At 41.0% G+C, this 18,577-nt stretch overlaps 1 protein-coding gene across 1 annotated transcript in view; it reads right to left on the bottom strand.

Annotated features, from left to right (window-relative positions):
• The window catches only part of LOC137677098 (probable global transcription activator SNF2L2), a 132,063-nt gene that overhangs the window by 50,583 nt on the left and 62,903 nt on the right, over positions 1-18,577 (bottom strand). The window contains exons 9-14 of the mRNA XM_068424281.1: positions 16,783-16,953; positions 14,750-14,803; positions 9,582-9,712; positions 9,320-9,380; positions 1,219-1,319; positions 669-816 (exon numbers count right to left, since the gene is read on the bottom strand). Of these exons, the coding sequence (XP_068280382.1) occupies positions 669-816; positions 1,219-1,319; positions 9,320-9,380; positions 9,582-9,712; positions 14,750-14,803; positions 16,783-16,953 (666 nt within the window). The remainder of the gene's footprint in view (positions 1-668; positions 817-1,218; positions 1,320-9,319; positions 9,381-9,581; positions 9,713-14,749; positions 14,804-16,782; positions 16,954-18,577) is intronic.

Here is an 18,577-nt window from a genome sequence, read left to right as displayed (position 1 = left end):
GGAGAGTGATAGGACAAGAACCAAAACCAGGCCTCAACACGCCTGCTGTAAAGCTCTCTGGCAAAGTGTGCACCTTATCTGTAACTCTAACAATCTGTATATAAAACAAATATTGTATAGAACAATTTTATCAATTCAATCACTAGAGATCCATGTTGAGGTGCTAAAAGCTCAATTTGTTAAATTTTCAAATATTAAAAGAAGAAAAAGATTATTAAAAAAATAAAATAAAATTAAAATAATGGGCAAAAATCCAAATACTGGGTTGATGGGAAGGAGAGCAAAATCAAAACACTATTGATCTGCAATGAAAAGAGATGTTTACAGGTATATATAGAAAGTTGATGCTATTATTCAAGCAGTATGTATGAAATTTGATCTGGGATAGAAGACTACATTCCCTTTCTCCATATGGTCACCAGTTTCTAACCTAATAGATAGATATCTTGTGTTTCTGTATGCATTTTCAAGCAGTTTGTCATTTTACGTACTGTAATGAAATATCTAGGATAAGGCAAGTCTTAAACATTTCAACATGCTTTACTCAATGAAAAGTATATTATATAGGAGCCTGGCCATTATTATGTAACTGTCAGCTGAAGAGCAGGGTATTATTTTGAATAAAAGGGTTTGGAACTACTTAAGCTAACTCCAACTATATTTCTTACCTGATAATGTTTTAGTGTACCATTAATAAGAAGAGAAGACTGCTTCTCCACCCTCTCTATGATTGCATGAGCAACAGTGTAGTAGGACTGAGACCCTCTAGCACTATACTGCATACTGTATTCATCATCCACATCTTGTTTGGCTGTCCTGGAAAGCAGACAAAGAATAAAGGTAGATTCTCACAAATACATATATTTTTCAATACAGTTCACTTACTTATACAAGTGGTAAAGAGGCAGTAGAAATCCTCAACTGTGGGAAGTTCACCCTTAGAAGAATGCATGTTTCTTTTTAAGTAGCACACAAGTACTACTTAAGTAGTACATCAAGCAGTCATATCACTTCTCCTACGGATGCATGTCACAGGCACTACAACAGCCAGCCACTCATGGTAATCTAGAGCAAGCTAATTTTGAGAGCCCTGGTAAGAAATCATCATTTAGGGGCAGAGAGGGGAAGGAGAGAAAAAGAGAAAAAGAGAAAAAGAGAAAAAGAGAAAAAGAGAAAAAGAGAAAAAAGAAAAAAAAAAAGGCAGAATCCAAAGCTCACTCAATGATTTGTTTAGCATCTTTCTCAGAAACTTCCTCGCTGTTAAGATCCAGAAGTATCTTCTCATCTGCTTCTAACCTACTTGATTCTTCTTCATCATCCTAGAGAAGATGGAAAAAGGACAGGAAAATGTTGTACTCTCCAATGCTACTCAGTCATAACTGTCCTGGTTTGGCCTAAACCAGGCCGATTTTCCTTTCAGTGATTTTTACTTTCAGCTAAGTCTCCTCTAAGTAACTGCACTTTCTGAAACTAACTGCATGTTTTGCAGACAGTGTCTGCTTCCAGGACTGATAACGCTCGAAGTTTGTAGTTATCGCTGAGGCACCGGTAGGGATGTTGTGCAGAAAGGCTCTTGCTGTACTTAGTCTTAGAGAAACCAAGGTCACTGCTGAATTCCTCACTGCTTACGAGTGAAGAGCCAAAGGGGGGGTCGCAGCTGCAGGGGGGAGCAGACAGGGCAGGTGACCCAAAATTGACCAACGAGGGTATTCCATCCCATACACGTCATTCTCGGTATAAAGCGGGGGGATCACGAGGGTCTCGCTCTCTTTCTGCTATGGCCGGTGTCCAAGGAGGACTCCGTCTGTTTTCCTGCTGCCCCCGATCCCGATCCGTGCATCCCTGAATCCAGCTCTCGACCGTCGCTAGGCCCAGCCTGGGCCTTCCTGGAGCCTGCCCTGCAGTGCCGGTGGTGACGTGGCTGACTTCAGGGGAGCTCAATCTTGGTTTTGTATATATATATTTGTATATATTTGATTATTTCTATTATTGTTATTATACTCTTTTTCATTATTATAGTTTATTAAAACTGTTTTAACTTTCCAACCCGGAAGTCTCTCTCCCTTTTCCCTTTCCCTTCGGGGGGTGGGGGAGGGTTAACAGAGAGCATCTGCCATAGGTTTAATAGCCGGCCCAGCTTTAAACCGTGACAGATTTATTGGCACCCAACGTGGGGCTTGAGAGAAGCTCTGACAGGTTGCTCTGATAAGTCGAATCCCAGCTCCAGTGGGAGGAGACCCGGAGAGCTCAGCTGAGAGAGTATCAGAGTTCTTCCTTTGAGATTTACGAGGGGTTGGAAATTAAAACAGATAGCGAAGATGGTAATGTCATTTTTGAACGCTGTGCTATCTCGTCTCTTTATAAAGCCTTTTACAGAGTTAAGTGTAATAATACCTTACTTGCCGTTGTTTGTTAGTGTTTATGTGCAGTTTATCACTGCTGGGCACTGGTCAACATGCATTGTTTTGTTATGGCATTTCATACGGATTTATGTCATGATAAACTGGGCTGTTACTATTCTGACCTCGGTAGCAGAGATTTTATCTGTGCACTCTGGGAGTCCTTTAGCTGATTCTGTTAATGATTACACTTCCAATTTTACTTTGGGAAATAGTACCTTCTCCTTTTCTGCCAAGGTGATTCCACTAGATTTTGCGAAATTAGGATGGTGCTGTCTAGGTGGCATGTTTTTATTTTCGGTTGTCCTGAATGTGTTTCTGATGTGGGATAAGATTAAATATAGGTGCAGCAACAGCGGTAGGTATCATGCTGCCCCTGTAACCAGGAGAAAACACCAAAAGAAATCAGCTAGTAAAGTGAAGGATGATGACTCAGAGCCTTCTAAGGCAGAGCCAGCACAGGACCCAGGTGAGGGCCCTTCTCAGTCAGAGTCAGGGCCTGACACAGATGGGGGTTTCCTTGATTGCCTTTTTAAAGCAGACCCATCGCAGAAGAAAGATCCTTCTAAAGCAGAACAATCACAGGAGGACTCGGACTCGGACGTAGAGATAACCTACCACTCCTTATCCCTGAAAGAACTGCGAAGTATAAGGAAAGACTTTAGTCGTTATGACTGTGAGCCAATTATTACCTGGTTGCTCCGATGCTGGGATAATGGGGCGGATAGCATAGAATTGGATGGTAGAGAAGCCAGACAGCTGGGATCCCTGTCCAGAGACGGTGGTATTGATAAGATGCTTCCAAGAAGGTCAAACACTATCAGTCTCTGGAGGCGACTCTTGTCAGCTGTAAAGAGCAGGTATCCCTATAAAGATGATGTTATGAGCCACCTAAGCAAATGGACCACTATAGAAAAAGGTATTAACTACCTCAGAGAACTGGCTGTGCAAGAGATCATTTATAGACACCCACGGGACATTGTAGATCCTGTAAATCCTGATGAAGTGGAATGCAACCGATCCATGTTCCGGAAGGTTGTGAGGAGTGCTCCACCGACACATACCCATACGTTGTCAATATTAGTCTGGGGAGAAGATGCTATGGCACGACCTAGTGTGGGCGAAATGGCTAACTGTATGTGACAGTATGAAGATAGTATTTCTTCCCCACTGCAGGCCCGTGTCTCGGCTGTGGGAAAAGTGACTTCTAAGGAAGACAAGGACTCATTGAAACAACTGTCAGAAAAACTGTCCAGGATCGAGAATCAACTTAAATCTCTACCTACACAGGCCCGCGTTGCAGCCTTTAGGAGGAAATGCCCTCCTACTGGACCGGCTCAAAGGAAACGGAACACGTCACGAGGTATCCTGTGGTTTACCCTGTGTGATTATGGGGAGGACATGAGCAGATGGCATGGACAACCTACCAGTACCCTACAGGCACGAGTACGTGAGTTGCAAGCTAAAAGAAATACCAGAGAGAATTTTTCTAGGAGGATGGCTGCTCCAGTTACCAATGAGCAGGACTCCAGTCACGGTAGATGGGCCTCAGGTCCCTCTTTCCCAAATATGAATAGGGGAAATGAAGGTCCAGTCCCCGTGAGCTGCACGAATCCAGTCTTTAATTAGAGGGGCCCTGCCTCCAGCCAGGAGGAGGAGAGGGACAACCGAGTTTATTGGACTGTGTGGATTCGATGGCCTGGCACATTAGAACCACAAAAGTATCGAGCCCTGGTAGACACTGGTGCACAGTGCACCCTCATGCCATCGAATCATAAAGGGACAGAATCTATCAGTATTTCGGGAATAACAGGGGGATCTCAAGTGTTATCTGTATTGGAGGCCGAAGTGAGCCTAACTGCAAATGAATGGAAAAAGCACCCCATTGTGACTGGTCCAGATGCTCCATGCATCCTTGGCATAGACTGCCTTAAGAAAGGGTATTTTAAGGACCCAAAAGGATATAGATGGGCCTTTGGTGTAGCAGCTGTAGAGACTGAGGACATTCAACAGCTGTCTACCTTGCCTGGCCTCTCAGAGGATCCTTCTGTTGTGGGGTTGCTGAAAGTTGAAGAACAACAGGTGCCAATTGCTACTACCACGGTGCACCGACGACAATATCGCACCAATCGAGACTCCCTGATCCCCATTCATAAACTGATTAGACAATTAGAAAATCAAGGAGTGATTAGCAAGACTCGCTCACCCTTTAATAGTCCTATATGGCCAGTGCAAAAGTCTGATGGAGAATGGAGATTAACTGTGGACTATCGTGGCCTAAATGAAGTTACGCCACTGCTGAGTGCTGCTGTGCCAGACACAGTTTTTGACAAAGGGGAGAAAATCATCCAAATTCTTCTGAAAGCTGGTTTTGCCATAAAAAGAGGCAAGGTCAAGGGGCCTGCCCGGGAGATCCAGTTTTTAGGGATTAAATGGCAAGAAGGGCATCGCCAGATCCCGATAGAGGTGATCAACAAAATAACAGCCATGTCCCCACCAACTAACAAAAAGGAAACACAAGCCTTCTTAGGCGTTGTGGGTTTCTGGAGAATGCATATTCCAGATTACAGCCAGATTGTACGCCCTCTTTATCAAGTGACCAGAAAGAAAAATGATTTTCAGTGGGGCCCTGAACAATGACAGGCTTTTGAACAGATTAAACAAGAGATTGTGCATGCAGTAGCCCTTGGACCAGTCCGTACGGGACAAGATGTTAAAAATGTGCTCTACACCTCAGCTGGGGACAATGGTCCTACGTGGAGCCTCTGGCAGAAAGTGCCAGGGGAGACTCGAGGTCGACCCCTAGGATTTTGGAGTCGAGGATACAAGGGCTCGAGGCCAATTACACTCCAACTGAAAAAGAGATACTGGCAGCATATGAAGGCGTTAGAGCTGCCTCAGAGGTAATTGGTACTGAGGCACAGCTTCTCCTGGCACCCCGACTACCAGTACTAGGCTGGATGTTCAAGGGTAAGGTTCCTACTACTCATCATGCAACTGATGCTACATGGAGTAAATGGATTGCATTAATTACACAGAGGGCTCAAATAGGAAACCCTAATCGCCCAGGAATCCTAGAAGTGATCATGGACTGGCCAGAAGGCAAAGACTTCGGAATGCCACCAGAAAAGGAGGTGACACGTGCTGAAGAAGCCCCACCATATAATGAATTACCAGAGGATGAGAAGCAGTATGCCCTGTTCACCGATGGATCCTGCCGTCTTGTAGGAAAGCATCGGAAGTGGAAAGCTGCTGTATGGAGTCCTATACGACGAGTCAGAGAAGCCACAGAAGGACAAGGTGAATCAAGTCAATTCGCAGAGGTAAAAGCCATCCAGCTGGCTTTAGGCATTGCTGAACGAGAAAAGTGGCCAAGGCTGTATCTTTATACTGACTCATGGATGGTGGCAAATGCCTTGTGGGGGTGGTTAAAGCAGTGGAAGCGAAGCAACTGGCAGTGTAAAGGTAAACCTATTTGGGCTGCTGAACCGTGGCAAGATATTGCTACTCGGCTAGAGAAACTAGTCGTGAAGGTACGTCATGTAGATGCTCACGTACCTAAAAGTTGGGCAACTGAGGAACATCGAAACAACCAACAAGCAGATCAGGCTGCTAAAGTGTTCCAAATAGATTTGGACTGGGAACCTAAAGGTGAACTATTTTTAGCTCGGTGGGCTCATGACACTTCAGGTCATCAAGGGAGAGATGCAATATATAGATGGGCTCGTGACTGAGGGGTGGACTTAACCATGGACTCTATTGCACAGGTTATCCATGATTGTGAAACATGCGCCGCAATTAAGCAAGCCAAACGGTTAAAACCTTTGTGGTATGGGGGACGGTGGTTGAAATATAAATATGGGGAGGCCTGGCAAATTGACTACATCACACTCCCTCAAACCCGCCAGGGTAAACGTTATGTGCTTACCATGGTGGAGGCGACCACCGGATGGTTGGAAACATACTCTGTGCCCCATGCCACTGCCCGGAACACCATTCTGGGCCTCGAAAAGCAAATCTTGTGGCGACATGGCATGCCAGAGAGAATTGAGTCGGACAATGGGACTCATTTCAAAAACAGTCTCATAGACAACTGGGCCAAAGAGCATGGCATCGAATGGGTATATCACATCCCCTATCATGCACCAGCATCTGGGAAAATTGAACGGTATAATGGGCTGTTAAAAACTACCCTAAAAGCAATGGGGGGTGGAACCTTTAAAAATTGGGAGAAGCATTTGGCACAAGCTACCTGGCTAGTTAACACCAAAGGATCTATCAGCCAAGCTGGCCCTGCTCAGTCAGATCTTTTACATACAGTAGAAGGGGATAAAGTCCCTGTGGTGCATGAAAGGAATCTGTTGGGAAAAACTGTCTGGGTTTTTCCTGCTACGGGCAAAGGTAAACCCATTCATGGGATTGCTTTTGCTCAAGGACCTGGATGTACTTGGTGGGTGATGCTGCAGGATGGTGGAGTCCGATGTGTCCCTGAAGGTGATCTGATCTTGGGTGAGAATACTTAATTCTGAACTGTATGATGTTAATTGCTGCATAATACTAACAGTGTTCATAAGTGTCTTTCAGGTTGAAGCAGTGGTGATGGGAATGGACCTAGCTGCAAGTGGCGTCCAGTAACTTCCTCGAGACTGACATCTTTAACCTGCAACCCGTGGGCACGAACTGTGACAAAGCTCATACCATCTCTCCTACTCTGGGAGACTCCTAGCCAGATGGAAACCCACAATGCTGAACTAAATGAACTTGATGAACTTTTTTTTGTATAGAGATGAATCATAAACTAATGTTATCTGTATATATTTTAAAATGAAAAGTTAGTGGTGATCTGAGTATGACGTGAATGGTATGGAATAAGGGGTGGAATGTCCTGGTTTGGCCTAAACCAGGCCAATTTTCCTTTCAGTGATTTTTACTTTCAGCTAAGTCTCCTCTAAATAACTGCACTTTCTGAAACTAACTGCATGTTTTGCAGACAGTGTCTGCTTCCAGGACTGATAATGCTCGAAGTTTGTAGTTATCGCTGAGGCACCGGTAGGGATGTTGTGCAGAAAGGCTCTTGCTGTACTTAGTCTTAGAGAAACCAAGGTCACTGCTGAATTCCTCACTGCTTACGAGTGAAGAGCCAAAGGGGGGGTCGCAGCTGCAGGGGGGAGCAGACAGGGCAGGTGACCCAAAATTGACCAAGGAGGGTATTCCATCCCATACACGTCATTCTCGGTATAAAGCGGGGGGATCACGAGGGTCTCGCTCTCTTTCTGCTATGGCCAGTGTCCAAGGAGGACTCCGTCTGTTTTCCTGCTGCCCCCGATCCCGATCCGTGCATCCCTGAATCCAGCTCTCGACCGTCGCTAGGCCCAGCCTGGGCCTTCCTGGAGCCTGCCCTGCAGTGCCGGTGGTGACGTGGCTGACTTCAGGGGAGCTCAATCTTGGTTTTGTATATATATATTTGTATATATTTGATTATTTCTATTATTGTTATTATACTCTTTTTCATTATTATAGTTTATTAAAACTGTTTTAACTTTCCAACCCATAAGTCTCTCTCCCTTTTCCCTTTCCCTTTCCCTTCGGGGTGGGGGAGGGTTAACAGAGAGCATCTGCCACAGGTTTAATAGCCGGCCCAGCTTTAAACCGTGACATAACTTTGGCTAACACTCACATATTTATTAACAGTTTTAATTGAACAATGCTTTATACTGACAGGAACCTGAACCAAAAAGTTCAACTGGCAGCTATCTTGATACACTGCAACAAAACAAAAAAAAATTTACATAGATTTACTAACAGAAAGTCACAATATTTTAAGAAAAAATATTTTCCTCTTCGTTGTTCTCATTTATAAAAATCTTACTCTACCTGTCCTGCTCATAGAGCAGACTGATATGCATATGTTTGTATAATATTCAAGATGCACAATACTGTAAGACAGCTTAAAAACTGGCAAGAGCTCCTGCATTCATGCTGTTTTAAGCTTTTGGTTTATTATTTTTTTAAAACAGATTATATTTTTAATCTTTATTTATAGTTTCCCTTCTAGCTACAGTTGCAATGGATGACAAATGGGTAATTTTTTCTGATTTTACTGGGGACTCTCTAACAATGCTTGAACCATTTGAAGAAAAGGGTGTTGTGGAACAATTTAAATTCTTTATAATTAAACAGAGCAAAATATTTTGCATCTATCAAAGATGATATAAGCAGACTAATGTACCTAACTATGTCTTATTACATTGGCCCCATTTCATCCCTACTGAAGAATTACCAAGGAAAAAAAAAAAACAAAATTACCCTGAAAGCTTCCAAATGCTGATGTGCAACTGCAAAAATTAAAGTGTATCCTAGCAAATGATCCTAATAAACCTTTACCATTTACTGACTCAAAACACCTGAGTCAGATTCACACCACAATCAATAAAATTTGTCTTTTCTCATCCTCTCAATAGACAATACTTCAATGTTAAGACTAGGAAAGCATTGCTTGCTGTAGAAAAGTATTACATAACAGATACAAGAGGCATTTAGAAGATAGATGTTAACTTCATTCAGCACAAAGCCACCATATGTCCTTTACAGAGGTGTATTTTAAAACAGGAACCTGCTTGCCTGTTCTAACATGATGATTATCTCATTTTTTTTACTCTGATGATATGAGAGTAAAACAAGTTCTCTTTTCCCCTCATTCAGATTATCAGGTAGGCATTTACAGCACATATAAAAGACATGCTATGCAATAAGCATCACTGCAAAAAGGATGTATTTTGCTGGTTTTATTATATTTAAAACAATTAGACACTTGCTACTGCTTTTCTTCAAGCCTATGAAAAAAGGAATATACAGGACAATAATGTGGGTTTTGCTCTACTGCACTACTAAAAATGAAATTTGAAGAAAAGCATACCTACCTCCTCCTCATATTCAGAGCCACTTTCATCTTCACTGTCTGACCTGGGAGCAACTTCATAGCTGTACAGAGAAAGCAAAAGAATACGAATTAGAAATACAAAGGGAGAAACGGAACAGATTCAATACATTTCCTATTCAACTTACAAGTAATAAATTAAAAGGCAAATGGAATAGATAAAAAAGACAGTTTCGTCAAAAATGACAATACAGTTGACACCCCCCAAATAATAAAAATACCCCATTGGTTTGCTATCTACTTACCCAGGGTTCATTTCTAACCAAGCATCTAGTTGACTTGCTTTTGGTGCTTCTGGTCCAAGAAGAACTTTGCCTGTTTCAGTGTGAGTCACTTTGACTGGAAGATCACTCATCTGACTGCTCTCATCTATGGGCTAAAAATCCAGATGAAATTTTATAAGATAACTGGTCTTCCTGTGTTTGCCACAGTTAATGAAGAGAGCTAACAGCAACTGCAAAGTTATGACTCTGAATAAGTTAATGTGTTACTGAAGCCTCGGCTTCCCATACTGCTACTAGGTCAACACTAAGTCACAGTATTTCTGTGTGTAACATATCTCTACATTTAATATCCACACATGCATCACAGTATTCCAAGTAAATGAATGAGAGCAGTGTGGAACAGAAGTAACTTGACCTCTCTGAAAGAAGAGAGAAAGTATATTATGCTTACAGTCCTTTCACTCTTGCTGCTAATACTGATGGAGATCTGTAAGGGGAAAAAACATTGAGCTTTCAGCCTTTTTCTTTCTTTATGGATGAAGAAATGGACCTATAAGATTTTAATTAACTTTTAAAGTAAAGAAGGCCTAGTTAAAGAGTCACTGTCCTGACTCCCTTTCACTTACTCTGGTGCTCTAACAAAAGAAAAAGAGAACAAAATTATGTCTCTGATACTTCTTTGGCCTGCTCAAACCACAGATTTTCTACTTTACAATGTATTTTGGCTAAATATCTTCTTTTTAATAATAATTAGCACAAAAAAGAACCCTTTCCCAAAATATATAAACACAAAATTGGAAAAAAATTTGAACAGGTATAAAGATGACTTACAGTGAGTATAAAACTTACTCCCCCTTCTACAAATGTTTATGTTACTGTAGTATATGCACATTTTCCTGGTGCAACTGTATATACATTAAAGAATGTGGCTGTACTTTTTTAACTACACCAGTAAAGATATTACTTTCATGTGTAGATAAGACTAAGTAAAGTAATAAGCAGAATTTTCAAGTTGTGTTTACACATAAATGAGTAAAAAAGGGCATAACAGTATAGCTCTTAATGAGGCAGCATATGTCCTCCAATTCTACTGAAAAAAAAAAAAGAGAGCTAACTGTTCAAAGAACAACATGGGAAAACTTTTCATTTTCAGTTCCTTCTGAGGGACAAAGTACTTTCAGGTATCTTGAGAAGCCTTTGTGACAATATATTTTACCCTATGCCAGAAAGGGAATTGATGTGCAATGTCAACAGTGTATTTTCTAGTAATGAGATGATATAATCTGTTGTGCTTACAAGTGTATTTTGAAAAATAAATAATGTACTATATACGGATTTTTATCACAAGAAAAACATTTATTTTTAAGTGTCTGCCAAAGCTGAAAAGGATTTTTCAGCATACTCAGTGATAGATTCAATGTACCAATGTGTCGGTCTCTTCTCCCAATTAACAAGTGATAGGACAAGAGGAAATGGTCTCAAGTTGCACCAGGGGAGGTTTAGATTGGAGATCAGGAAAAATTTCTTCACGGAAAGGGTTGTCAAGCACTGGAACAGGCTGCCCAGGGAAGTGGTTCAATCACTATCCCTGGAGGGATTTAAAAGACATGTAGATTTAGTGCTTAGGGACATGGTTTAGTGGTGGACTTGGCAGTGCTGGGTTAACGGTTGGACTTGGTGATCTCAAAGGTCCTTTCCAACCAAAACGATTCTATGATTCTACCTTTGTTGGAGACTTCAACTCTTTGAAGAGAAACAAGTTAGCACCAATGTTAATCCAGATTGGTTTTCTCCTGATTATAAAAAAAAAAGCTATGGCAATGGTATACGACTTCTCCAAATTCCTTCACTCCTATGTACTGTAACACAATGCTCCCAGCTTGTGCCCAGGCAATCCACTGACCCACAGCCATGCTGGCTGAAGCAGAAGGTCATATCTGAAGCTGCAAGGATTAAACAGTAAGGTTTGCCCAGCCATGCCTAAGGGCGAGTCAGGCAGGAGCTGTGAGCAATGAAGAGGAGTAAATGAGCTTGACTGGTAGTCAATATCAAAGGCTTCTGAATCAATTGGACCCTCTCCTGTGCCAGCTCAGGGACAGCAATACCTATGATGGGCATGGGATGAGAATGTATGATCATGCAATTCTCCTTCCACACATGACAGTACAGTCTCCTTATTTGGACAACTCCCAGTACATAGAGAGAGCTAGGAAGAGCTGGTAGCTCTTGATGCTGCTCTGGGTGGGATTTCCAAGGTAGTGCCTCTCTGGAACCTCTCTTTTCTTCCCGGGAGGAGAAGCCATATACCACTCCCATGACTCAGACCAGGATTAACAGCCATCTTCTATTCTCTGACTATACTGCCCCAAACAGAGCTTTTAAGAGCTCCTTTTTGTTAACACATTGTCCTGGATTCACTGGATTTTGGTTTCACTTTGTGGCCAGCCATGGTGATCAAGGCCCTTAGCACTTAAATCCAGGGCAGCTGACCCAGCCTGGCCCACAGGTGTATTCTATATCATTGATATCAAGTTCACTATAAAAGGGAGGGCTTGGTAGGAAGAAGTTGGCCTCTTCTTTGCTCTCTTTTGTTCTCTTCTTCATTTGTGGTGGTTGTGATTCCTGGAGCAACTTGCTGGTGCTCTATAGATAAGTATAATTTTGTCTCTTTTGTGTTGTCATTTATATTGGTTTCTTCATTTCATTAAATCTGTTTAACTTCAACCCACCAGTCTCCCTCCTTTTCCCAATTCCCTTCCTCATTTGGGGAAGGGACATGGGGTGAGAGAAAAACTGTTTATTATTTAGTCCTGGGTTCAGGCTAAATGTAGACACACATGTAAATCTAACAAGACTCCATAAGAATCAATATAAGTTTTTCATATAAATATGGGGGTCTGCACATAGCAACAGAGAGAGAGAGAAATAGAAGAAAAGATGAAAGGAAAGAAAGCAAGCAGTTCCAAACCCAAAACCAGAGACCTTAACTCCCCACTCCATAAAAGTTAAGGACGGGTATAATTCTCTTCACTTTACTCATATAAGAAAGTGAAACTCTGTCTCTCACACACATTCTCTCAGAGTCTTTCTTTCTCTTTTCCTGATGCTCTTAGACTTCTGTCTTTAGTCAGTCATCCTTGCTGTAAGTTGCTTCAAATTGTAATTGGTTAATCTTCCAGATTCAGGGGGGAAGTTGTCAGAGGAAATTCTGGGGATATAGCCTCTATTTGATGAAAGGGGGAGTTGCTAAATTAACAAAGGACAAACTGAAGATATGATTCTTTATTCATAGTAGAAATTAATTTTAAGGAACAAAATAGAGTATTGAAGGAGCTAGTGAACATGAGAGCAGGACCCCTCCCAATCATCTACCAAAGGTCTTGGGAGTCTGGGGAGGTCCCCGCTGACTGGAAGCTAGCCAACGTTACTCCAATTTAAAAGAAGGGCGTGAGGGAAGACCCAGGAAACTACAGACCTGTTAGTCTAACCTCAGTACCTGGAAAAATTATGGAGAAGATCATAATGGGTGCTACTGAAAGGCATTTGAAGGGCAATGCAATCATCAGGCACAGCCAACATGGGTTCACAAAGGGAAAGTCCTGTTTAGCTAATTTGATATCCTTCTACGATAAGGTCACCCACCTAGTGGATGAAGGGAAGGCGGTGGATGCAGTTTTTCTGGATTTTAGTAAGGCTTTTCCTACTGTCCCTCACAGCATCCTTCTGGACAAGTTTGTCCAACTGTGAGATGAGCAGGTACATGGTGTGCTAGGTGAAGAACTGGCTGAAGGGCAGGGCTCAAAGGGGCTACATGTGGCAGGTGACCAGTCACCAGTGGTGTTCCTTAGGGTTCAAGGCCAGTTCTGTTTGATATTTTTATCAATGATCTGGATGCAGGAGTTGAATGCACCCTTAGCAAGTTTGCTGATGATACTGAACTGGGAGGTGCTGTTGACTCTCTCAAGGGTCAAGAGGCCTTGCAGGGGGATCTAGATAGACTGGAGCATTGGGCAACCAATGGCATGAAATTTAACGAGAACAAATGCCGGATTCTGAACCTCAGTTGGAGTAATGCCGGTCACAAGTATAGATTGGGAGAGGAGTGGCTGGAGAGCAGCCCTGCAGAAAGGGATCTGGGGGTGCTGGTTGACAGGAGGCTCAATAGGAGTCAGCAGTGTGCCCTGGCAGCAGAGAGGGCAAACTGCATTCTGGGGTGCATTAAACACAGCATAACCAGCCGGTCAAAATAGGTAATTATCCCACTGTATTTAGTGTTGGTGCGGCCTCACCTTGAGTACTGTGTGCCGTTCTGGGCCCCACAATTTAAGAAGGATGTTAAGGTCCTTGAATGCGTCCTGAGGAGGGCAACAAAGCTGGTGAAAGGGCTGGAAGGCATGTCCTGTGAGGAGGGGCTGAGGATTCTGGGCTTGTCTAGTTTGGAGAGAAGGAGGCTGATGAGCGACCTCATTGCTCTCTACAGCTTCCTGAGGAGGGGAAGTGGAGAGGGAGGTGGTGATCTCTTCTCCCTGGTATCCAGTGGCAGGATGCGTGGGAATGATTCAAAGTTGCATCAGGAGAGAGGAGAGGTTCAGACTAGATATTAGGAAGCATTTCTTTACTGAGAGGGTGGTCAAACGCTGGAACCAGCTTCCTAGAGAGGTGGTCGATGCCCCAAGCCTGTCAGTGTTCAAGAGGTATTTGGACAATGCCCTTAATAATATGCTTTAATTTTTGGTCAGCCCTGCAGTGGTCAGGGAGTTGGACTAGATGATTGTTGTAGGTCTCTTTCAACTGAACTATTCTATTCTAAAATATGTATGCTTGTACATTCATGTTACTGTATTTTCTTTTCTTTCAAATAAGACTGAATTGATGAATATAGTCATCTCTGTGTGTGTCTTGTGGGGACCTTAGCATGCACACTTGCTACCCTCGACCTTAGAGATTCCAAATGTGTAGGTAACTTTTGAACTAATTTCCCTAAATCAGTTTCATTTTTGCACTCTCTCTGAGTGTATACGTGGCTCTTAGTCACATGCAAAAGCCCTACAGGGTACTAACTGAACAGAGAGGTCAAATGTCTGGTGTACAATTTAATCTTTTACCACCACTGTAATTTATAACAAGCTCTGGGAAAATTAAACAAACCAACCACCTCCACAAACTAAAAAGGCTTGTAAAATTCATACCTCTCCATCAGGACCAAGACCAGATCCCATTCCTTCTGCATTTTCTTCTGCCTTCTACAACAAATAGAGGCAAATCTATTATAGTCAAGCTATGAGCATAAAAACCATTTTATATGATGAAAGCATTCTAGAGCATGAACAGTTTTTCACTTTGCATTTTCATAGCTTGGGATGAGTGCAAATAAAGATACTGATGGATGTGGGGCGGATATATATATAGGTACTACTGCACTCACATCACTTAGGAGTATTAATAGGAAATCTACAACCTTCTTCGTTGCCTTGGTAAATCTGTGCCTGGTACATGGCTAGCCTACTGGATTTCTGGTCCAAGAGAAGCTACATCTTTACTTTGGAGGCACAGGCCATTTTCTCTGTTAAATATGTATTCTTAACAAAATGTACAGCTGTCTTGGAGATGGATAGAGGGGAATAAGGAATATTTCTTATGTCAGTCATTTCAAAATTGTCCATTTATTATATATTGGCATTTATTACCACATATATAGCATTGCTTTTAAGCAATGCGTATATTAACATTTTAAATGGTATATGTTTTTGGTGTCCAAACTATACAAAGTTAAATTGTCAGGAATATTAGCTACAGCAGTCTGTTTATATACAAGCACATGTAACTTCTGAGACTCTTTTTATTAATTTTTCCATGAAAATTTAATTAAGCTTTTAGAAGGGAACAGGGTAAGTGCTTCTGACTGCAAAACCCAGTTGAAGATGCCTACTGAGTGCTGTGTCTCTGTCAGCAGATCTGAGTCACAGGCTTTGGGTAGGAGGTTTTAGGAGGAAGCACTGGATGTTCATGTTTTGTGACATTTCTGGACATACAAATCCATTTGTATTTATTAGCTGTGGACTTCTTTACCATATATCATATATATTTCAGAGTGACATAAGCTCATTCATCTCAGAATCTAAAAAATATTTTTAAAACAACGAGACTTTTGTAAAGTTGTCATATTTTTATCCAATAATTAACATTGTAACAGCTTGAACAGATAAACTGTTGGCAATTATATCTAATTATTGATAGTATACAGAAGCTCTATTATGTAGATTGGTATGTAACCTTGAGAAAAGCCATAGGGCCTAAATATTTGTTCTCTTCTGCAAGCCCTTCAGTTACATTTCATATGCACTTTTAATCCTTATTGGTGTTTTAAAACCAAACTATACAAAGTTAAATTGTCAGGAATATTAGCTACAGCAGTCTGTTTATATACAAGCACATGTAACTTCTGAGACTCTTTTTTCTTATAGCTGATAGTAAGATCATTCACATCATAAAAACTAGAGATGGAAATGGGCTATTAAGGCCATCTTACTCATCCTCTGGGACAGGAAAGGAATTTAGGGGTCACAAAAATGACAAATTATTACTGAATTATCACTTATATTTTTTTCATAAATTTGCTCAGTTACCAACTAGTCTCTCTTACAGGGATAGAAATATTTAATAACATACAAAGTGGATTTTCAAAAGGCTTAAATTAAATGATTACAATGTAGACAATGAACAATACTACTTGTAGAATACCCATTTATACAAAATAAACCTATTAAAATTCTCTTTCTCTGGATATTTCTAATGGCCCTACAAACCAAATGTGGAACTGAGTTTAGAATCTAGAGGTCTAAATAAGCAGTTCTATATGTTACAATTGAATATACTAGCCTTTTCTGATATACTCTAGTTTGGATTCTCATAACTTATTCCTAATTTACATGGTTGGTCCATTTTTGCCTATAGGAAGTTTAACAGTAATTCAGATGTTTACAACCCACAGATTTCTAATCCCATCTTCTTCTTTCCATCTTTAGAATAATGTTAGTGTGGCAAAAATACAGCATCTCCTAAAACAGACTTCAGAGAAATATGAATTCACTCAATGTTAAGAATTTAGCAATGCAGATTAGACATTCCGATCTCTAAGACAACTGGAGATCACTGCATTTACCAATGTTAAAATGGGGTTTGAGGAGGAAGTGGGATAAAAATGTTGGGTTTAGCTACTTGCCTTCTTTCTTCTCCTCCTCTTTTTCTTCTCTTTGGCTGCTTGTGCCTGTTTGTGCTCCCATACCAGATTGGTCAGATTAGCCACATACTCATCTGTCTGCTGCAATAAGTAGGCTAGACGTCTATCTTTCTTTTGGTCAATCAACTTACGGTAGCCTTCTTCATCTTCAGCCTAGCAATACAGGACAAACATCCATGAGAGAAATGTTCCGAAGAAGAACCTACAATTGCAGTCTCAGTGATGATGTGTTACCTTAAATATCTCCTACTCTTGCGCGGGTGGGGGGGGCATTCTAGAACAGGACTGAGAATGGAAAAAAATTATACAACAGCACATCAGACAGGTTACGATGCTGGGAAACTGAGGGAATTGATAAGACTCCTACAGAGAAGATTTTTCAAAAGCATGAAGTACAGTTATCCCCCACTCTCATAGAATGATAATGGGACCCAGATGTCTAACTCTTATTTGGTCCTTTACCCAGTATAAGTAATAATCTTTATCTGTCAGGTGTTACCAAGAAATTTTCCTTAGGGCAGATTATGCATCATCTATCTACTCTGGTATTGCTTCATCTTCCTGTGGAGAATCTGATGCTGGCCACTGTTAGAAACAGGATATCAGACCAGATCAGCCACATCTCTGACTCAGTTCAGCAACTCCCATATCCCTACAGCACTGCATAAGTATGTTGTTAGGACATAGCAGGAAATACTATTTGTGTATGCCAGAAAGATATGAGATCTTTCTGCATATCAGGAAATATAAGACAAGCATCACAGAGCCCCCTGCAGATCTTGGCCAAGATAACTCAGTGAATAAATTAATAATTGAAGTAGTATACAGGGCCTTATAAAACCAAACAAAAATAAGAAATATTTTGAAGACCATTACTTTCAATAAAAATAGTATAGTTGTGAGATATGAACAAACTCCTGCCTTTCTGGAGACATACCAGAACTGCAGTAACCTGGCAAGAACCTGCAAGGTGAAATCTATTTTCAGCATTCAAGACAACAGAACTACAATGCTCAAACAGTAAGCTTCTATTACTATTATAATTAAATATAGTATCATTATAACCTAGCCAATGTATTTCCTCTATACATACTTTTTCTTGGTGAGATCTTTTGAAGCATATCATGAATGTTCTTGCATGCGATATATAAATGTTAAGGAACTTCACTGGGACACAATCACCATTGCTCATCCTGGTTATCTAAGGACAATCTGTGTGAGGAATTTAGCACTATTATCTAAGATGCTTTAGTTAAAAAATATGCTATCATACTTTTAAACATAGCCTATTTTCCTAGGCTAGCCGAAGTGTCTGAGAGGAGATGAAGTCTTTAGAAATTTCTAGTATATAGAAGATTAACTTCTGGCTACACTGAATTAAAGATCTGTAAAAAATGTAAGAACATATCATAGTTGGACTAAATTTAAACAGGGGAAATAACTCCACTAACATAACATGCATAATTAGTGTCATTTTGTTTTGCTTTTCCATGAAAATTTAATTAAGCTTTTAGAAGGGAACAGGGTAAGTGCTTCTGACTGCAAAACCCAGTTGAAGATGCCTACTGAGTGCTGTGTCTCTGTCAGCAGATCTGAGTCACAGGCTTTGGGTAGGAGGTTTTAGGAGGAAGCACTGGATGTTCATGTTTTGTGACATTTCTGGACATACAAATCCATTTGTATTTATTAGCTGTGGACTTCTTTACCATATATCATATATATTTCAGAGTGACATAAGCTCATTCATCTCAGAATCTAAAAAATATTTTTAAAACAA

This window comes from Nyctibius grandis, assembly GCF_013368605.1.
Source record: "Nyctibius grandis isolate bNycGra1 chromosome W unlocalized genomic scaffold, bNycGra1.pri SUPER_W_unloc_1, whole genome shotgun sequence".
Lineage (NCBI taxonomy): Eukaryota > Metazoa > Chordata > Aves > Nyctibiiformes > Nyctibiidae > Nyctibius > Nyctibius grandis.
The sequence above is the reverse complement of the archived record's forward strand: the minus strand, read 5'-3'. Positions and strand labels throughout refer to the sequence as shown.